The sequence below is a fragment of the Coregonus clupeaformis genome, chromosome 25 (genome assembly GCF_020615455.1).
Source record: "Coregonus clupeaformis isolate EN_2021a chromosome 25, ASM2061545v1, whole genome shotgun sequence".
NCBI classification, from domain to species: Eukaryota; Metazoa; Chordata; class Actinopteri; order Salmoniformes; family Salmonidae; genus Coregonus; species Coregonus clupeaformis.
Window position 1 is genome coordinate 23,361,858 of NC_059216.1, and position 23,278 is coordinate 23,385,135.

At 42.9% G+C, this 23,278-nt stretch overlaps 1 protein-coding gene across 2 annotated transcripts in view; it reads left to right on the forward strand.

The window, feature by feature from the left end:
• LOC121539431 (gamma-aminobutyric acid receptor subunit beta-1-like) overlaps positions 1-22,508 on the forward strand; it is a 43,552-nt gene extending 21,044 nt beyond the window's left edge. For both annotated transcript variants that reach the window (XM_041847925.2, XM_041847926.2), the window contains 6 exons: positions 521-741; positions 10,404-10,486; positions 12,280-12,414; positions 12,657-12,809; positions 18,382-18,635; positions 19,106-22,508. In XM_041847925.2, the coding sequence (XP_041703859.1) occupies positions 521-741; positions 10,404-10,486; positions 12,280-12,414; positions 12,657-12,809; positions 18,382-18,635; positions 19,106-19,480 (1,221 nt within the window). In that variant the 3' untranslated portion in view covers positions 19,481-22,508. The remainder of the gene's footprint in view (positions 1-520; positions 742-10,403; positions 10,487-12,279; positions 12,415-12,656; positions 12,810-18,381; positions 18,636-19,105) is intronic.
• Positions 22,509-23,278: the final 770 nt, after the last annotated feature.

Sequence of the window (23,278 nt, forward strand, 5' to 3'; positions counted from 1 at the left end):
ACAGACTGACAGCAGAGACTCCGTCTGAATAATTGGTAACACATACACACTTAGTCATACTTTAAGTCAGTGGTTCCCAACCTTTTTCTGTTACTGTACCACCAACTGAATTTTGCTCCTCCCGGAGTACTCCTGAAGTACCCCCTCGTGCATTTTACCAGTAGGTCAATGGTCTCATGAGTCTTCTCACTTACCCCCTGTTGATAGGCCAAGTACCCCCAGGAGTCTTAGTACCCCTGGTCAGGAACCACTGCTCTAAGTCATACACTCATGCATGTAGTCAGTCACACACTTAGCTACACACACAGACAACCCAACCAGACACCCACTCAAACCCACAGACAAAGGACGTTTACCCACGTGTGTTCTGGCTCTGGCCCACACACAGTGCCACACACAAATAGGCACACAGTAAACCATCCAAGAACAGAGCCAATCCCTCCCACAAACAAAATACACCATGTACTTTCCTTTTGTGTGCTTAACCATCCCAACCCTTCTTCCTCTTCCACCCCCCTAGGATTACACCATCACCATGTACTTCCAGCAGTCCTGGAGGGACAAGCGCTTGTCCTACACAGGGATTCCCCTCAACCTGACGCTGGACAACAGGGTGGCAGACTCGCTCTGGGTCCCTGACACCTACTTCATCAATGATAAGAAATCCTTTGTGCACGGGGTCACAGTGAAGAACAGAATGATCCGACTGCATCCTGACGGAACTGTACTCTACGGCCTCAGGTGAGTGTGTGCGTATCAGTGTTATGTGTTCATGGGCTCCTGTGATGTCAGCGTGGTCCTCTGTAGCTCAGTTGGTAGAGCATGGCTCTTGCAACACCAGGATAGTGGGTTTGATTCCCGGGACCTCCCATACGTAAAATATGTATACACGCATAACTGTAAGTCACTTTGGGTAAGTGCCTGCTAAATGGCATATATTATTGTTTGTGTGTGCGCGTGCACTGGTTAAATTGGGGGGGGTGCCAGGGGGGTTAATTTACTAGCCTAAACAATATATACTGACAAAAGCACATACCACAGTAGGTCCTGGAGGGTGTGAGAAGGTCAGTTCTGGTGACTATGTAAAAGGACATTCTACTCCAAAATAGAAAGATGCTGACATCTCAAATATAATTTCCCTCTCCAGAAATGAGCTCAATAACATATTGGTCCATATTATCAGGCAGGTGTGCTATTTATCACCTGATGTACTCCACCTGATGCAGTATGGTGGCTATAAAGAAATAGGCTGAGGGTTGCCCATCTGCATTCACCCCATTGGGCCCAAATATTAGCTAGAACACAAACACTAGTTAGCAACATATTGATGACTTGAATGTCATAAAAACGTTCCACTGGCACTCAGCCAACTAAGGATCATGTACTGGGAATGTATGCCTACCTGTTACACCTGATCGTGTCTATGCATTCAACGCCATTGGCGAGGACTAACGCGCATAAACCATGCCGCTGCTAAAAACTCAGGGTCTCAAATGGTGCATTTTACTAATTTATTGGATTTAAGAAATAAGTGTAGCCTAGTAACACTAGAAAGCTCTGTGATCCTTCTCTTTTAACAGTGGGCATCAAAACTGCTTTCAAAGGTGTGTTTTCCTGAGACTGCATTAAGAATGTTGTACAATGACTGGGCATGCATATTTCTCTCCGTGTGGCTCTCTCAATTTGAATGTGCCTCGAGAGGAATATAATTTTCTTGCATAGAATGCGACAGGCTGAACTGTAAACTATTCTACTATGGGTTTGTCTGATTTAGCTGTTGCTTACTCGTGTTGTTGGCTGTGGAAAGTTAAATGTGGACAACAATTTTTCATTAGATAATTCCAATAACCAAAGGTACTGGGTTTCAGCTCCGCCTGGCTCTCATTTGGATCATACTGTAGGAGGATCCGGTCCAATTTAACTCCTTGTGTGTGTGTGTGTGTGTGTGTGTGTGTGTGTGTGTGTGTGTGTGTGTGTGTATGCTTGTGTGCATGCGTGTCTATGTCTTAGTGTCTGTGTGTGAGTTTGTGTGAGCTTATGAGTGAGAATGAGAGCCACCCTCCATTTTCTGCAGACTGGTGGTTGGTTGAAAGAGCATGCAACCATAGCTCCTGCACATCATCTTTTGGTGTGTGTGTGCTTCAACTGTACTGGAAAAACTGCACATAGGCAAGGAAAGCCCTCTCAAACAACCACCATTGCTCTTTCTCCTCTGCCTCTGGAGAGTGAGAGGAAGACCCAGGTGGTGAATCATTTATGGAGCCGTACTCCCCTGCAGTCCGGAGCACGGCAACAGCGTAGCCTCGTAGGCTACATGCTCCTTGCCTGGCTACCCAGGCTCCCGCCAAACGCTAGGCCACACCCACTCATGTTCATTTCTTCTCCGCAATGAGTCTGGATCTGAGCACCTCCCTGACGATTTCTAGAATGGAAATCTATTCTAGACGTCTGATTGGTACCAGAAACCGATGGGTTGGGCCAGAGCCAGAACACGTGGGTAAAACGTTGTTTGAAAATTGGCTTCGATACTCTGATTGGTTAGAGATGATCCAATCGCTGATTACTTTTTTCATACATTTTGACGTCACCACAAACGACTTCAATGATGGCAGCGGAGGAATTCAGTTTGAGTCGTCAGGCAAACATGCTCCCCTCCTCGCCTCTGCAGTGCTGAGCCGCGCCGAGCTAACGAAGGGAACTGAAGGGCAGCCACTGTCAATAATGCAGTGGAGATCAGAGGGATTCAGCGCTTTGGTGGGGGGGAATGATGACTTGACAGTTTTTCTAGTTAGATATCCTTTTTTTGAGCTACGAGGCAGATCTCTAGGGTTTGTAGGGAAGATCCAATACATGTTTATTACTTCAGTCGGGTGGCATATTTTGTAACCATGCCCGTGGATGTGGATTTTGTCAATAGTGCTCTTTTGAATGAGTTTGTTCTAGCCAAAAAGTATAGTTTGTCTGGGAAGGCATTATTTGTGTTGTTTCGTTTTCGTTATCCAGCAGTTGCCGGGACCATCATCGTCGAATTAAAGAAAATCCTGCTCTAGCCAATCACTGACATTAATTTATCAATTAAGTGTGAGGGAGCAAAGGAAACCCAGCGGACACTGAGGCCCTCAAGGACAAGAGTTAGTCACCCCATGCTGTAGCTCATTAACTGGCTGAGTTAAAGGCTAGCTGGTAGTTCTGGGAGATAACATCTGTCTTGAAGATTCAGGCAAGATGACAACACCACAGTTAAACCCAGTAATCTGACTCAGATACATCTCCCCTTTAACCTTTTCAACTCCTCCAGAGTGACCTCAGCTGCTGACAAGACACTCTGTGTGTGATCTGAGTCACAGAACCAATGTGACCGTTGACTGGAATCAAACCTGTGTTGACAGCAAGACACGCCCATCACAAAGAGGACATTGTTATGTCTCTGATCTAGCCATTAGCTCTGAAAGCTAACATATGGCGCTAACATCTGTCTTCAGGTCTCGGGCTAGATTACATCATGGTGGAAGCTAACAACAACCAGGCAATCAATCCCATTAGCTACATTAGCATGAGTTGTGATTGAGCTCAATGTCTAGATTAAAGGCAGTTTGTGTGGTTCATATCGTTGTGAAGACGCTGCAGTGTTTTATACACATCTATGTGGCTTGTTAGGTTAATTAGGGCTGAGACGGAGTCGAGCGTGTGGCTAACCTGGTGTGGTGCTGGGGTGGAAGGTCTTAGATGTGTGATTTGATTAAGTATTGGTTTAGGCTACATAAATCATATTGTCTGTGGCCATTATAAATCTGAGGGGTTATTTTTGGTGCATAGGAGTAGTGTCTGTAGTATCATTTGGTGGAATCCACTGGGCGCAGACGTCATTTCAATGTCTAGTTTTGATTTACATTTGGTTGAGTTGTCAACTAACATGATTTCAACGTGAAATCAAAATGTCACCATGTTATTGGATTTAGGTTAAAAGTTGGGTGAAAAAAATACAAAATTCTCTTACATTGATGACTTTTTGCAAATCCAATCAGTTTTCCATGTTGATTTAACTTCATCACATTGAATGTTTTTGTTGAAATTGTGTGGAAACAACGTTGATTCAATCAATTTTTGCCCAGTGGAAAGGCAAATGTATCACCATTTTGTTGTTTTGGTTGACGCCAAAGGATTTGGTTTTGTGTACCAGGTGGCTGAACAGCATGCTCCTTATTGGCATGAACACGTGTGCCAATAAAGACATGATTATCATGGTAACATTTAGGGCCGGATTGAAACCTGCCATAGCAATGTTTATGCAACCGCTTTGTTTACACATTGAATTTACCCCATGAATTGACTGAATTGAAATTCAACACACACCAACCCTGTCTATAGGCCAACACTCAACTCACCTTCAGCTTTTCTTAGTCCTTTGAAGGGCATATTTAAAGGTAGACTCAGCAACATGACATCATCATTCACAGCAGGACAGATTGCCATGGCTCTTGCCAGTGTGGGCATGCCCACATACTAGCAGCCTTGGCCGATTTGGATTCTGTTGTTGTTGACGTCTGTAAGCAGGAAGTAGCCCTGCTGTGTATGATGCCGTCTTATTGCTGAGTGTACCTTTAACAAATCATTTTAATTGACATTTCAAGCTAGCCTACTGTAGAAAACCACATTAATATATTAAAATATATATAATAAATATAATTATATTATTAGCTTGGTTTGAGTTGAGTTGTCTGCCTGTTGGGTGAGCAGCAGTCGCCTGGGTGCTGGCTGGCACGGGCCTGTGGAGAGATTCATTAGCAATAGCCATGCCTCTCAGTAGGGTCAGGTGAGTCACTCTGCTGGTGCTGGCAGCTCCAGTCTGCCCCAACCATACGCTGCTCTCCCCAGGAGCACTACCATGAAAACCTGCTCCGCTCGCCTCTCATCTCATCTCCAGTCCCCATCTCTTGTCTCTTTAAAGGTAAATGATGCCCAGTGCATCCAGTTATCCAGTGGTACTGTACTGTAGTATACATCCCTTGTTGGTACCAGTTTAGAGTTACAGGAACTGATGATGTTTCAGTTCTCCCCATGTCCCTGACCACTGGTGCAATACTTTTGTTTGTTAACAATAAACAATATATCTTTGGTATGGCTATGTCATTTCCTAAGGCACTTTATACATAAATATCCTAAGCCATGACTGTCATTTTCTTTGACGCGTAGTCATGTAATGCTAGGATGAACCATGACTACGTCATCTTTATGATACTCAGTCAAGCATTATTAATTGACTAACATACTGAACCACGGCTGTTCTTAAGCACTGTCATTCTTCATTGCACTAACAGACAGTTACAATGCACCATAAGCATGTAATTCATGTGGCTATCTGTCAGTGTCAGTGTCTCCCCTGCTCTGATGTCTCCCTCTGATGTCTGGGCCCATTGTGAGTGAGTGCCTGTCTGTGTATAATCTGAATACCACTCTGCCATTCAGTCTTCCTCTCTTCTTCTCTCCCTGCCTCCCTCACGAGAGCACCCAGAAATAACTTGCATGTCATTGTGACAACTTTTCACTTTCATCTGCTTCACTCCTCACACACAATTCTCACAGTTTCACGTCGAGCAGGGAGACGTCTTCACACTCGAATGCTGCAGAATTATTATTCCCTGCAGACCACACAATTATTCAGCCAGTGTGCTTCTGCCTGCTGCCTACAGTGAGCCGGCTATATTTAGGCTGCCTGGAATGACCTCACCAGTTACTGTAGTGTACACGTCAGCTGCTACGCTACCTTCACGTTTTTAATGTATCCATCAATACGCATATGGCCAGTCTGAATGGTCACTGCACACGCTATCAAACAGTAGGCCTATTAGTTATGCTCAATGAAGATTGATTGAATATGGCAACATGTTTTTAATTCAACCTTTAATCAAATCTAGCATAACGTTCATTGCGGTAATTACTAATTTTTAGGCAGCACTGCCACCTCTACTCCCGGTGCTTCAGCATGTGAAGGAAAAGAGAGTGTATGTGTGATTAACATTTTATGAAGTATAGCAGTAATAACAAAAAGCTTTATTCGCAGTAAAATTTTACAGATTATTTAACAGAACAACTTCTCTCTAGCTAGCACCCTTTTCCTGTTTGTTGTATTATTAAAACAAGACAATAGAGTTGAGCATGTTTTACCTTCATCTTCCCCTGGAAAACACTATCAATCGTTACTGAGTGGAATATCCTGGCTAAATGAAATGAAAATCTTATAACCACTATACTAGTATAACTGCAGACATTTTCAGAGCATCACTTCTCCAATATCAGTCATCCCAGTAGATAGGATTCCTCTCACATTAACAATGCATTACTCTCACCAACTGCATTAGCCATTTCAGAAAACACAAACCAATACTAATGCTGCAGTCAGTCACACCCGTAACATCTATCACGTAACGTGACGCTCATTACCATCACGGATGCAAAGCCCACCTCTTTCCCTGATATGTGTTTGATCTGCATTGATCTGATGGGGAGGGGATGTTACACACTGGGGTAATAGATTGGGAGTGGGAATAGTGTAGTATGGTACACCCTTACTGACACCCCTACGGTATAGAGGAGCTGATGCTCTATTTTTACCCCATCTCTGCAGATGCTTTATAATTCATCCAGACCACCCTAATGCATTTGGTGTGTTTAAGACATGGTCGACAGCCAAATAATATTCAGCTGCAGTGTATGAAAATTGATGAATATTCATGCCCAGGGCTTTTCAGTTCTCAACATCGTTGCGGCTGCAATTGACAGATATTGGTCTCACTGGACACTCGCTATCACTCAGTGAGGAGAATGGCTATGGGCCAGTGAGAGTCATTTTTACAAGGCAGGGCTCTTGGATTGGACGAAGACCAAGACTAATGCACAGCAGACCGCCACTGGACTTTTAGAATGCCCTTTACCTGCATGGTTGTAATGCCACATTCCAAATCGATCCCTAGCCCCTTGGGACTACATCTGGATCTGAAAGTATAGGATTGGTATACTAAACAGTATTGTTATACAGTTGAAGTCGGAAGTTTACATACACCTTAGCCAAATACATTTAAACTCAGTTTTTCACAATTCCTGACATTTAATCCTAGTAAATATTCCCTGTCTTAGGTCAGTCAGGATCACCACTTTATTTTAAGAATGTGAAATGTCAGAATAATAGTAGAGAGAATGATTTATTTCAGCTTTTATTTCTTTCATCACATTCCCAGTGGGTTTGAAGTTTACATACACTCAATTAGTATTTGATAGCATTGCCTTTCAATTGTTTAACTTGGGTCAAACGTTTCGGGTAGCCTTCCACAAGCTTCCCACAATACGTTGGGTGAATTTTGGCCCATTCCTCCTGACAGAGCTGGTGTAACTGAGTCAGGTTTGTAGGCCTCCTTGCTCGCACACACCTTTTCAGTTCTGCCCACAAATGTTCTATAGGATTGAGGTCAGGGCTTTGTGATGTGATGGCCACTCCAATACCTTGACTTTGTTGTCCTTAAGCCATTTTGCCACAACTTTGGAAGTATGCTTGGGGTCATTGTCCATTTGGAAGACCCATTTGCGACCAAGCATTAACTTCCTGACTGATATCTTGAGATGTTGCTTCAATATATCCACATAATTTTCCTTCCTCATGATACCATCTATTTTGTGAAGTGCACCAGTCCCTCCTGCAGCAAAGCACCCCCACAGCATGATGCTGCCACCCCCGTGCTTCACGGTTGGGATGGTGTTCTTCGGCTTGCAAGTACCCCCTTTTTTCTCCAAACATAACGATGGTCATTATGGGCAAACAGTTCTATTTTTGTTTCATCAGACCAGAGGACATTTCTCCAAAAAGTACAATATTTGTCCCCATGTGCAGTTGCAAACCGTAGTCTGGCTTTTTTATGGCGGTTTTGGAGCAGTGGCTTCTTCCTTGCTGAGCGGCCTTTCAGGTTATGTCGATATAGAACTTGTTTTACTGTGGATATAGATACTTTTTTACCTGTTTCCTCCAGCATTTTCACAAGGTCCTTTGCTGTTGTCCTGGGATTGATTTGCACTTTTCGCACCAAAGTACGTTCATCTCTAGGAGACAGAATGCGTCTCCTTCCTGAGCGGTATGACGGCTGCGCGGTCCCATGGTGTTTATATTTGCGTACTGTTGTATGTACAGGTGAACGTGGTACCTTCAGGCGTTTGGAAATTGCTCCCAAGGATGAACCAGACTTGTGGAGGTCTACCATTTTTTTTCCTGAGGTCTTGGCTGATTTCCTTTGATTTTCCCATGATGTCAAGCAAAGAGGCACTGAGTTTGAAGGTAGGCCTTGAAATACATCCACAGGTACACCTCCAATTGACTCAAATGATGTCAATTAGCCTATCAGAATCTTCTAAAGCCATGACATAATTTTCTGGAATTTTCCAAGCTGTTTAAAGGCACAGTCAACTTAGTGTATGTAAACTTCTGACCCACTGGAATTGTGATACAGTGAATTATAAGTGAAATAATCTGTCTGTAAACAATTGTTGGAAAAATTATTTGTGTCATGCACTAAGTAGATGTCCTAACCGACTTGCCAAAACTATAGTTTGTTAACAAGACATTTGTGGAGTGGTTGAAAAACGAGTTTTAATGACTCCAACCTAAGTGTATGTAAACTTCCGACTTCAACTGTAGATCAGCCTTGACCTCTGATAGGCAATATTAGAGATAACTAGCCAATGCTTTCAGATCAACATACTGTAGGTGCATAGGTAGTAGGGGCTTTGGGATGGCTTTCAAATTTAGCATGTACTACTATGCTTTTTAGGTTTTGGCGATGGGTTCGTCACCCAAAACAAAGGAGTGGCAGCTTGAGTGAGTTTTAGGTGCTCAGCGATGCATGACATTTTGCGGCAGGAGAAGCTGGACAAAATGGGGAAACTGCAGAGGATCCCTGGAAATGTCTCAAACAGCTAGAGGGCTCAGGTTGGGTTAGGTGAATTCATTGCTGGCTATGACTCACATCCTGGCAGTCTCACTGCCTGTGTGTGTGTGTGTGTGTTTGTGTGTGTGTGTGTGTGTGTGTGTAAGAGAGAGTCGGTACGCTCTTTTCTTGTCTCACGTCTCCTCTCATTTGACACAGGGATTATGCAGTGGAAAAGGTACACATACACTTTACAGTAATGGTTCCCTGTTCACAATGATAAACCAATGTGCAAACATGTAAGATGTACATATGATGTATAAACACTTATTCTCTGAACATCTTATGTAATTTATGCGACATCTTTTTGAGTGAGGACCCATTACACCTTTTTGTTTGTCTGAATTTGCGGGTTTTACGCACCAGCGAAGCTTCTGGGAGAGCGCGATGATTCCCTTTTGATTAGCTATGAACAGTGACTCCACCACACTATGCTTTAAATGTAATCCTTTACTCAGCATAAGCGGTTTACATTAAAATCAATATTAAATCGACATCCTATTCTTATCGTATATGGTTCGTGAGCAGTGAGAACACAACAATGGATGTGACTCTGACCCCTTCCCTTCCAAGGACCAGCCAACCCCTCGGCAAGCAGCCTGTAATAACATGGCTGCATGGGGCCATAACCTTGACCCTTTTCTGTCAGAGACCAAATGAACGCAATGAATACATAAGCACAGCAATCTCACTGTTTGGGAACATTTTGAGTTTAATCAATACTAAAAGAATGAAAGCAGTGTAGCACAAATTCAATCTGAAATCGTCAAATTGAAGTGTGCTCCTTCAAATGAGACCTCAAAGCGAAGAAGTCACGGATTTTAAAGTCCACCGATTGCCGGGATTTTTTTGGTGTTAATTCTTAATTAATCAGAGTGCTAATTAAGATGGAACATGGAGCATTTCAAAGAGGGAGGGCACAGTCATGACTTAAGCAGTATGAAGGCAATTATGGGTGAGAAACGGAGAGTTCAATTTCCAGTGAAACCATGGAGGGATTTGTGCAATAGAACTCTGAGTATGTACTGTGTGTGCTTCCTGAGTCAATATGTGTGAGAAGGATGCGTTTTTCATTTCTCTCTGTTATTAGGTCAACCTTTTTCACTGTGCACCTGGAAGTGTTTATATAAAATGTTATGAAATGTAACACACACCCCAAAAAACTACATTTTAAGTAGGTCTCATATTTTCTCAAGTGTTCCTGGCCATACTGTACTCTTTGTATATGATATACAGTATGTGTGTTCACACAGATTTTATACTGTATGCTCTGCACTTGTAAGGACATACATCATGGTAAGGGTTAGTGAGACATTAGTCCTATGGGGTATGGGGGTATATTTTAAAATGTCTGCGCTAGATACAAGATATAGAATGTCTACCATCCCCCACCCCCTCTCTCTCTCTCTCTTTACCCCCCCCCTCCCCTCTCAGGATCACCACTACGGCAGCTTGCATGATGGACTTGCGTAGATACCCTCTGGACGAGCAGAACTGCACCCTGGAGATCGAGAGCTGTGAGTGACACTGTGTGTGTGTGTGTGTGTGTGTGTGTGTGTGTGTGTGTGTGTGTGTGTGTGTGTGTGTGTGTGTGTGTGTGACATCACTGTAGAGACTTCTCAGCTTCATTTGTGCCGTTTATCACTACTGGGCATGTTTACGAAAGCTTGTCCCTACACACAGATCTGAGGTCTATGTGACTCTATGGGTGCTATTGAATAAACCCAAAAGGGACATGTAGCTAGGGCCAGTTTCCCAGACCCAGATTGAGCCTATTCATGTAGTAAAAGGCACTTTCAATGGTGATTTCCTATTGAGCATGCTTTTTAGTCCAGGAATAGGCATAATCTGGGTCAATGAAACTGGCCCTAGCTACATTTTACAATTATAACATTCTTTCTCTGTTTTAGTTAATCTACACATCTCATGATGACTTTCTCTCAGTCCATTCATTTTCACACATTATTCTGTTACACAGGCCTATGTGCCTCAGGTAAGGTGATTACTCTCTTCCAAACCGTAGCAAAATATCTCCCCATCGAGGACATAACGTACATTAAGCAGGAAGAAAACTGCAGCACTTTACGCCAACTAATGCAAACTGGCATTTCTTGTTAAATCAAACTTGGCCGGAGTGCTTCATTTAAATAATAGATGGTGCATAGTTAACTCAATCTGCACAGACGTGGACGCTTGGCTTTGGGTATTTTGACAAGGTTCTGGAAATCACTATAACGCCTTGTGGAGCTGCTGGATTCATGGATTGACTGGGTTGATGTATTTAATACTTTTGGCAACACCTTACTCAAACCCTCTATCATGTCATCTGTCTTAATTATGACATACAATTAGCTAGCGTAATAATAATTTTTAGCAACAATCAAGACTGTAAGGTTACTACTCTTTGATGCACCAACACTGCTAGCACTGATGTGGCCAGGCCTTAAAATGTAAGTTCTTATCTTAATTTCACTTTTTGTAATTTTTTTCATTTTATACCCTAATGGAAATATCAGGTCCAACCTTTGCACTTTGCAGTTTCTAGCTGTGGACAATCTGGTCCAGTTTCTAGCTGTGGACAGCCTGGTCCAGTTTCTAGCTGTGGACAATCTGGTACAGTTTCTAGCTGTGGACAGCCTGGTCCAGTTTCTAGCTGTGGACAATCTGGTCCAGTTTCTAGCTGTGGACAATCTGGTCCAGTTTCTAGCTGTGGACAGCCTGGTCCAGTTTCTAGCTGTGGACACAGATACATGGGAAAACATCCAGTTCTGCTGTTCTATTCTTCGCAGTCTCATTAAAAAAAACAATCTCCATATTGGTCTACACATTTCTTTACACATTATTCTCCTATACTCTTATGGCTTCTGGGGTGATCTGATAACCCAAGACCCTCTCACACATACATTAAATGGGGAATGGGAAAGAAAGACAAAACACTGATTGAGTACAGGCAGTAAGGAGAAGCAGCTAATTCCCTGAAATCCTGCGGTTCCCTTTAGATAAGCGAAGGAGTCTGAGGGGAGAAAAAGCCAACCCAGTCCAATTAAGTTTGCCTAATTACTGAAAGGCCAATAACTGACTTGTTTCATTCCTGTTCCATCTAATACCAGGCAAAGAAACGTGTTAGAAAAAGACTTGACCCACCGCTTCAGACAAGTATACTCTCAATGACACAGCAGCTTTCTGCCTGTCCATGTTGAATGGCGTTCCATTCTGTCAGATTCTCAGGTGGGTACACCGCCCGTGACATACGGTAGGTAGCCTTCTGTCTGTCCATTTTAGATGATGTAACAGTCTCTCCCTCTCACAGATGGGTACACCACTGATGACATCGAGTTCTACTGGAAAGGTGATAATTCAGTGACTGGGGTGGAGAACATCGAACTTCCCCAATTCTCTATTATAGACTACCACATCCAATCCACAAAAGCAGTGTTTGCTACAGGTAACAATCTGATTACTAACCCTTACAATAGTATATTATTAATTAAAGTTTCTGATGTTCCACTTAAGAGTGTCTAACATTAGAGAATGTGGCAGACTGTAACTGCCACATAAGCACCGGGTAGAAGTTCTCTCAGGCACAAAGAGGATAATCTTACCCCTAAATGCTAAACTGACCTTAGTTCAGCATCTAGGGGGAAACTTCATCCTACTCCGACGTGAAAACTGTGTTTGGTCTCCCAGGCTCCTACCCGAGGCTCTCTCTGAGTTTTAAGCTGAAGAGGAACATTGGCTACTTCATCCTACAGACCTACATGCCCTCCACCCTGATCACCATCCTATCCTGGGTCTCCTTCTGGATCAACTATGACGCGTCTGCGGCCAGAGTCGCTTTAGGTCGGTGTCTTTGGGTTATTCTATGGGTTGTCCATGTGGGGGGCTTTAGGTTAGTGTCTTTGGGTTATTCTATGGGTTGTCCATGTGGGGGGCTTTAGGTTAGTGTCTTTGGGTTATTCTATGGGTTGTCCATGTGGGTGGCTTTAGGTTAGTGTCTTTGGGTTATTCTATGGTTTGTCCATGTGGGGGGCTTTAGGTTAGTGTCTTTGGTTTATTCTATGGGTTGTCCATGTTGAGGGTTTAGGTCGGTGCCTTTGGGTTATTCTATGGGTTGTCCATGTAGGGGTGGTTTAGGTCGTTGTCTTTGGGTTATTCTATGGGTTGTCCATGTGGGGGGTTTAGGTCATTGTCTTTGGTTTATTCTATGGGTTGTCCATGGCGGGGGTTCAATAAAGAATCACGGCTGAATATGTCTTTAGTAGCTTTGGGTTACCAGGTGTAGGCATGTGTTGGTCTGCCTCCCAGGCAGGCAGAATGCACCCTTATACACAGCAGAGCATAGTGTGTCTCTCAACGCACAGTCCCCACGGCAGTGTATACTTGCACACTACCCCCTTAGGTAGATTGCACACATACACATAACCCCTTAGGTAGAGTGTATACTTACACACATCCCTCTCGGCAGAGTGTACCCTTACACAAAGCACCCTAGGTAGCATAGTGTATACTTATACACACACAGCCCCCATAGGCAGAGTGTACACTTACACACCACCCCCTAGGCAGAACTTCTACTTACACACTGCCCCCTAGGCTGTATGCATCCATGCGCACGGACACAGTCTGAAGATAGAATAACACACACAGCCCCAAAGGCACAGTTGGGGCTACCTATTCATCCTCCAAAGCACAGGGATTATTTTACCCCATCCACCGACCCATGGGAATATGGGTTTCCTTACACCCACAACATGGAGGTCAGAGATTAATCCTGAAATTCTCAGTCATCCCCGAGTGTGCACACAAACAGCCCTCAGCAGTGTGTCCTTGTGTCCTCACTTTCATGGTTGTCCTACCCCAGAGGCAGTTTGTACCCTTACAAAAAAACACCCCTGACTAGCTACTGACTCACTGGTGTGCATCAGGGATATAACCTGAGTTTAAGGTGAGAGCTGAAATGTACAAAAGCAAACTCATCAGACCTTCTCTGGAACAAGCAGAGAAATAGAGAATCAGTAAACAACAATTTGGGAGGCATTATGAGGGAGCGTTACCGTAGCTAGCGAAGAAACGGTTGCTAACTAACTAACTGTAAAAGTGTAAATATTTAATGCCACAGTTATTAAGCTAGCTAGAGCTACTGCTGCTCCTATATTCTTTGGCTAAATACCATAACGCTGCTTCCGGTCCTTGTTCCTGCTTACAAACATTGTGGCTCCAGTTTTGTTTAGATTTTGCTGATTGGGACGTATCCACTTTCACAGGCTACTGGGTTTAAAGAAAACACATACGGCATACACAGATACTGCATGTGCTTTGAATGGTCAAATGAATGGTCAAATGAATGGTCAAATGAATGGTCAAATGCCTGAAATGTGGTCACATTTTCCAAGTATTTCACACTCTTCTGTCAGCTTGAATGCCTACTGTTTATAGTGTGCAGTCTGGCAGGCTTACTGTTATCAAGATGATGGCACGCTTGGGGGTGTGCTTTAGCCAATGACGCAAACTCAACTCCAGACGGATATAAAAATGTATGGATATATGTGCAAAAATGTAGAATCTTGTCTACTAAGTACAGTGCTGTGAAAAAGTATTTGCCCCCTTTCTAATTTTCTCTACTTTTGCATATTTTTGATACTGACTGTTATCAGACCTTCAACCAAAACCTAATATTAGATAAACGGAACCTGAGTGAACAAATAACACAACAATTACATACTTATGTCATAAACAAAGTTATGCAACACTCAATGTCTTTGCCACCTTTACTTGCAATGACTCCAACCAAACGCTTCCTGTAGTTGTTGATCAGACTCTCACGTCGCTGTGGAGGAATTCTGGCCCACTCTTCCATGCAGAACTGCTTTAACTCAGTGACATTTGTGGGTTTTCAAGCATGAACCCAAACTATCACACTACCGCCACCATACTTGACGGTTGGTATAAGGTTCTTACTGTGGAATGCAGTGTTTGGTTTTCGCCAGGCATAATGGGACCCATGTTGTCCAAAAAGTTATAATTTTGATTCTGTCCATATACATTTTTTCCAAGAGTCTTGATGATCATTCAGGTGCTTCCAGGTGCTTTTTGGCAAACGTCAGTCAATTTCTTGGGCGAGATGGGTCCCATTATGTCTGGCAAAAACCAAACACTGAATTCCACAGTAAAAACCTTATACCAACGGTCAAGCATGGTGTGGTAGTGTGATAGTTTGGGGATGCTTTGCTGCCTCAGGACCTGGACGAAATGCCTTAATAGAAGGAACCATTAATTCTGCTCTGTATCAGAGAATTCTACAGGAGAATGTCAGGCCGTCCGTCTGTGATCTGAAGCTGAAGCGCAGCTGGGTCATGCAGCAAGACAATGATCCAAAACACACAATCAAGTCTACATGAAAATGGTTCAAAAGCAACAAATGTGAAGTTTTGGAATGGCCTATTCAAAATCCAGACCTAATCCCAATTGAGATGTTGTGGCAGGACTTGAAACGAGCAGTTCATGCTTGAAAACCCACAAATGTCGCTAAGTTAAAGCAGTTCTGTATGCAAGAGTGGGCCAAAATTCCTCCACAGCGTTGTGAGAGACTGATCAACCACTACAGAAAGCATTTGGTTGCAGTCATTGCAGCTAAAGGTGGCACAACCAGTTATTGAGTGTTAGGGGACAATTACACACAGGGGAATTGGGTGTTGCATAACTTCGTTAATTAAATAAATAAAGTATGTATAACTATTTTTTTGTTATTCGTAAACTCAGGTTCCCTTCATCAAAAATAGAGAAAATCAGAAAGGGGGAAAATACTTTTTCACGGCACTGTGTCTAATGTGGAACTGATTATGCATGGCTGAGTATTATAGGAGCGTCTCTCTTCCTTTATGAGTCTCACACCTAAGTGAGTAATATACTGTACATCATTTTATACAGTTCATACATGTAGCCTACATTGGTGTACATAGGTTTGGAAGACTTTGGTATATAAAACTACTTATATACTGATAATGACATGAAATTCATGTTATTTTAATGTAACAGTTTCGTGTAGACCAAACATTGTACGTATAGACAAAAAAAAATCCCAAACGAACAGTGATCTTGAATCTTGTGATCCCAGTACAATTAGCTAATGCAGGGCACCATTTTGCATCCATCTTTTTGTATGAAGTGAGCAGTTGACTGATATGAGGTGAAGTGTATGAGTGATTGGATTGCCGGTGTGCTGAGCCATGTTGAGTTAGGTCAGCTTGTTCTTGTCAACTCAGGCTCTCAAGAGTCTCTGTGTCACAGCGAATGTAGCGTTGTGGCTGAGTGACAACTTCACACTAAGGCACTATCTCTCTGTGTATTGCTCTTCTGAGGACTGTCTCACTAGAATAGAATATCACACTGTTCTGATGTTCTGGATCTATGCTTGTCCAGTGTTTTCACCTGGAGCTCAGAGGTGTCATGCATGTGACGGGCACTGATGGCCACAGTCATCTGACATTTTCACAGGTAAATGTAAATAAGGTATGTATCAGGTCAACGTAGGTAACATATTGGTATGCACCACCTTCAGATCCAAGAAATTCCTAATTTTTCCCTTGTTCCCACAACTTAGTTTAATACGGAGCCAATAATATGAGTGGTTTATTAGCATTCTGACCTTGTACCCCATCCAGAAGTCAATGCATTTAGAATGCAGCTTTGGACTCGGTTGCGTTATTGGTGTGAGGGAATCTTCAAGTCATGCAGAGGGCATTTCCACATCCTTTCTCCATGCTTGTTTACAGTGCATTCAGAAAGTATTCAGACCCCATTACTTTTTCCACATTTTGTTACGTTACAGCCTTATTCTAAAATTGATTATTTTTCAAAATATTTTTTGGGGACAGATATACCTTATTTACATAAGTATTCAGACCCTTTCCTATGAGACTCGAAATTAAGCTCAGGTGCATCCTCTTTCCATTGATCATCCTTGAGATGTTTCCACAACTTGATTGGAGTCCACCTGTGGTAAATTCAATTGATTGGACATGATTTGGAAAGGCACACACCTGTCTATATAATGTACCACAGTTGACAGTGCATGTCAGAGCAAAAACCAAGCCATGAGGTCGAAGGAATTGTCCGTAGAGCTCAGAGACAGGATTGTGTCAAGGAACAGATCTGGGGAAGGGTACCAAAACATTTCTGCAGCATTGAAGGTTCCCAAGGACACAGTGGCCTCCATCATTCATAAATAAAATAAGTTTGGAACCACCAAGACTCTTCCTAGAGCTGGCCGCCCGGCCAAACTGAGCAATCGGGGGAGAAGGGCCTTGGTCAGGGAGGTGACCAAGAACCCACTGGTCACTCTGACAGAGCTCTAGAGTTCCTCTGTGTAGATGGGGGAACCTTCCAGAAAGACAACCATCTCTGCAGCACTCCACCAATCAGGCCTAATGGTAAAGTGGCCAGGCGGAAGCCACTCCTCAGTAAAAGGCACATGACAGCACACTTGGAGTTTGCCAAAAAGCACCTAAAGACTCTCAGACCATGAGAAACAAGATTCTCTGGTCTGATGAAACCAAGATTGAATTCTTTGTCCTGAATGCCAAGCGTCACATCTGGAGGAAACCTGGCACCATCCCTACGGTGAAACATGGTGTTGGCAGCATCATGCTGTGGGGATGTTTTTCAGCAGCAGGGACTGGGAGACTAGTCAGGATCGAGGGAAAGCTGAACCGAGCAAAGTAAAGAGAGATCCTTGATGAAAACCTGCTTCAGACTGGGGCGAAGGTTCACCTTCCAACAGGACAACGACCCTAAGCACACAGCCAAGACAATGCAGAAGTGGCTTCGGGACAAGTCTCTCAATGTCCTTGAGTGGCCAAGCCAGAGCCCGGACTTGAACCCGATCGAACATCTCTGGAGAGACCTGAAAATATCTGTGCAGAGACGCTCCCCATCCAACTTGACAGAGCTTGAGAGGATCTGCAGAGAAGAATAGGAGAAACTCCCCAAATACAGGTGTGCTAAGCATGTAGCATCATACCCAAGAAGGGTCAAGGCTGTAATCGCTGCCAAAGATGCTTCAACAAAGTACTGAGTAAAGGGTCTGAATGGAAATGTGATATTTCCCCAAAAAATAAAACTGTCTTTGCTTTGTCATTATGCGGTATTGTGTGTAGATGGATGAGGGGGAAAAAACTATTGAATCCATTTTAGAATAAGGCTGTAACATAACAAAATGTGGAAAAAGTCAAGGGGTCTGAATACTTTCAGAATGCACTGTATATGGTGGTACCCAGAAGTCTCCCATTACTTAGGGCATGTGTCTTGAAAGACAAAGGCCTGCACACGCTGTATAGGAGTTGAAGTGCCCTCATCTGAACCCGTAAACTAACCCTGACCCTGAGCCTTTCCTTCCTTTCCCTTCCTCCCCCAGGTATAACCACTGTGCTGACCATGACCACCATCAACACCCACTTGAGAGAGACTTTACCCAAAATCCCCTATGTCAAGGCTATTGACATCTACCTGATGGGCTGCTTCGTGTTTGTCTTCCTGGCCCTGCTGGAGTACGCGTTTGTCAACTACATCTTCTTCGGTCGGGGGCCTCACTTGCAGAAAAAGGTGGCAGAGAAAGCAGCTAAAACCAATAACGAAAACAAGAGCCGTCTGGAGAGTAACAAAGTGCAGGTAGGGGTTGGGGGTAATCTCGCGTGTCGTATTCAAAGTCTCTGGCATATTATTGGCGACCTCCCGAGTGGCGCAGTGGTGTAAGGCTGTGCCACTAGAGATCCTGGTTCGAATCCAGGCTCTGTCGTAGCCGGCCGCGACCGGGAGACTCATGGGGCGGCACACAATTGGCCCAGCGTCGTCCAGGGTAGGGGAGGGAATGGCCGGCAGGGATGTAACTCAGTTGGTAGAGCATGGCGTTTGCAATGCCAGGGTTGTGGGTTCAATTCCCACGGGGGGCCAGTATGAAAAATAATATATATGTATGCACTAACTGTAAGTCGCTCTGGATAAGAGCGTCTGCTAAATGACTAAAATGTAAAATGTTATGAGTTTAAATGTTTTCCAAACTTCAAATGCTCAAAGCTCATGGTCTGTTGTGTTCTGTAATATATTGTGACCTCGCTTCCTGTTGCCATCTCCCTCCCTAGGTGGACGCCCACGGCAACATCCTCCTGACCAATCTAGAGATCCGTAACGAGATGGGTGGGATGGGTGGCATGGCCGGGATGACCGGGGCCGAGATGATAGGGGCTCTCAATGACCCGCGGGCCACCATGTTCTCCTATGACAGCGCCAGCATACAGTACCGCAAGCCCATGGCCAGCCGAGATCTGTATGGTCGACCGGCCCTCGACCGGCCCGTCGGCCACAAGAAGAGTCGTTTGAGGAGGAGGGCGTCGCAGCTCAAAGTCAAGATCCCCGACCTGACGGACGTCAACGCCATAGACAAGTGGTCCCGCGTCATCTTCCCCATCGCCTTCACCTTCTTCAACCTGGTCTACTGGATGTACTATGTCCACTAGGGGGCGTGGCTATTCTCACTAGAGGTTTGTTTAGCTAGCTAGGTTCTTGTACAGCGAGGGTAAAAGAAAGGGGCGTTCAGCCCCCTGTTTATATGACTTCTGTTTGAGGAATGCGAGGCGAAGCGGATGTCTTTTCAATGTAAATACATTTTAATATATTATATAAATATATATATATAAAAAATATAAATATAATTTAATAAATTCTCTCACCTTTTTGCTGTATTCATCCGTAAAAAGTAGAAATAGTGAAAATTAGTACAGAATTAAAGACTCGGTGAAGCCTGCATTTCTAAGTCTGAACTTTATGCCAAAAATAGACTTTGGTGACTTCATTGTTACTGATAGGCTGCAATGGAATTTTATTTATTGGAAATCCTGTTCTCACCTTATTTCCTCTCACCCTCTGCATGCGAACTGTAACACAACTTTTATTTGCTTCTAAAGAGAAAAAAAGCCCAGTGCAAAAACCATGGGTAATAACAAAGACAATTTTCTCTTGGTTAAACCCTATCTTGTGATTGAAGTAAATCCTTGCTTGTTTAAACTTCATTCTGTGGTTTAGGAAGTCCTTGTTTGGTTGAACTCCAGCTCTGTGAATAAGGTAGTCCTCATTTTGTTTAACTCCATGCTATGACTAAGTTCATCCTCAATGAAGTATTAACTCTCCATACCATGATTAAGGCAGTTCTCATTGAGTCCCCACCTTGTGACTAAGGCGGTATTCAGCGAGTTGAAGAACATGCTACCTTGCATGTTCTTAATGTGTGACATGATTTTGTTGGTTTATGCTAGGTGCATGTGCGCTTACCTGCTTTTTGCACTGTAAAACAAAGCCTGTTTTCTTTCCTTTGTATAAAAAGCTTAGCAAAGCCTCCATAGTTGAGCCTACCTGTATTATAATCATTCTACTGTGTGCTTTTGAACAACAAGCATTGCATTTACCGTAAGTACAGGACAGAACTGAATTGGAAATAGACTAATCTCAAAAAACGAAATTTGTTCAAATTTGTATCTATTCTCACAGCGTCTGTGAGCATGTAAAATGTAATTTTCTTTAAAAGAAATCAGGTAAAGAATGACTTATGATGTCACCACGCTTTCGAAACCACATCAAAACATGCAAGCCCTGATAATACATGCTGTAGATGGTTGAGCCAAGTGCAGCCAATACAACATTTTTTCAATTACACAGTACTGTATAGCATATTTGCACACCGTATATTAGCCTATAGTGCAGCTCAGCTATTCAAAACGTTATTTGTTAAATGGCAAACACTTGCAGTAGATATACTAACGTTAACATTATACTAAATTCCACTCATAAACACCTTGGCCCCTGTGAAAACTGTTCCAGCATCAGAAAAACTGGCATAGAATAACAATAGGTTTTCTACACCTATAAGATTTGCCATGAAAATCCATTGACCTCGTTGCTTTGGTGCATAAAAAAAACAGGAGCGATGGTCGGGGGTTATTTGGATTTCAATGGATTTCTTGACTTCCCTGTTATTATACTCAAGACTGATGATCAATTGTATGAACCTGAACACTTCCCTGTAATTCCCACTTGTTTCATTGCTGGTTTCATTGCTATTGTAGAAAAAGCTGTGCCAGAATGGCTACTATATTAGTTCAACAAAACAAATCGGATACGTAGCTATAGCCTAGTTGTAAAGGTGTAATTTGGTAGCATTAAAGGGCAGCAATTAGTGCCACAATAGGTGCATTTAGTAAGCTTATACAAGTAGGCTATGTGGTTTAAATTAAATGAGCGTAGGTTGGACTCCTTTGTATTACATCCTTTGTAACCTTACAATTTGGATGATGGGGAAAAAAACCTAAACTTGCGACGTAGCATTCTATGTGATTCTAACTTTTATTGACACACTGATAACATCCTGCAGTGCTCTGTGTTTGGCAGGCCACGCCACATCCAAATCTAGCCAGTCCATGTCTACAGTCCTCAGATGATGACATTTTGCTCACATTTGGAACTAAAATAACATATCTAAAAAAATAAAATTCCATGGCTAAAATGGTTTTGCTCATGACTATTGCTTTGCTTAGCTATCAAAATGGCCAGTGACTACTTTGATGTAACTACTTTATTATTATAATAGCGGGTGGATTCCAAGTAGACATCTGAACTGCTTGTGTTATCAGGGCTTACCAAAACAAAGCAAAACCAGATAGGCTTCTACATGACACAATAAGTAGCAGTGTGCTCTCTCCTCATGGCTGAATATTGTGCCTTTAACAAGAATCTCAATATTTTCACAGGGTTTAACTTAACTTATAACTAGTGTGTAGAATTTAAAACTAATAAACTTGTACTTTTTTTAGAGAAGATTAAGAAATGAAACTGCGGTCAACAACACAGACTGACTTTTATGACGCTCTAAATACATACTCAAAGTAGATAGTAGTCAGACATTCCAGCATTTATGATGACAATCTGTGAATTCAATGCAGAAAATGTCCTGCAAGTTTGGTTTTGTTGCTGTTACTGTCATTGTTTTCAGGTGGAATGGAATTCTATGGTCTGGTGAAAAATAAAATCTTCTTTCCACTCAGCAAAGACTCTCACATAACAGATGGGACACATGTTTTCTTTGGACGGCTTTAGTGAAATGGAAGCCTTAACAACTGGCTTCCCTCAAGCTTCCAAGGGATAATGAAATGTACTGAACTCTATTGTGTGAAATTACTGTACAATTTTTTCTCTCGTGCTCTATATGTGCTCTCATGTATAAAGGAGTGTGTGTGTGTGTGTGTGTGTGTGTGTGTGTGTGTGTGTGTGTGTGAGTTTGAGTGTCCTGGCGTGTTTGTCAGCAAGCATGTGTGTTTTTCTGCTTGGTAACGTGTACAAGCAAGCATGTGCGACCGGGAATGTGTGTGTGGGTGTTTGTGTAAGAGAGAACACATAATCATACAAATCCTTTGTTTGAGATTGTAAGGAATTCAAATAAAATAACTGACATCTCACCAACCCAATAAAAGCTTCACTCTCATTTAACAATACTAACTTCAAAAGGGTCTTAGTTTGTCTCCAATATAGTGCTGTTTGCTAAACTGCATCTTCAATTCAGTGCTAAAACATGATGCATGGGAGAAATAACTTGAACTTTCAATGGTATACACCCATTCTGTACTGGCATCTTTAGAAGTCAATCTACATTCTCCTCAAGAGATCTAAGGTCGAAGATAAAACTCAAGCGACTGAGCAAAGAGTAATGCCATTAGACCAGTTAGTAGGGCCATGCGCTGTAGTGCCACTCTCATTAATAATCAGACAGGCTGCCATCTAATCTACTGTAGGGGCATGGCTATGACACAAACGTCACCATGGGTTACGCATGTGATAACGGTCCACAGTTAGAGGGAATCCGTGTGGATGAGTTATGGAGATTCATTTGGATGTAATTGCCTTTATTCCACACAGTGGGCAGTGTGTGCGAAGGAGGGAAACCATGTGACAATTGTGGGATGGGTCTTCAAATGAAGCCTTCGGACATATAGGCTATGTAACACTGTCATTAAAATGTATTAAAATGACCTAAGTATTATTGCATTGAAAAAATATGTTTTAATTGTTTTTATGGCCTGTGTAACATTAGTGCAGTTCAGTTTAAATGGTTACCATGACCTATTAGGACAGCCTCATGAGGACAATGACGACAAATCATTCCCCCGTCTGACATGAGCAGGATAAGCTGAGAGATGATCAAATCATAAGCAACATTTGGCAGGGCGTTAGGACACTTGCATCTTCTCTTAAACAAGCTTTAGGGTATT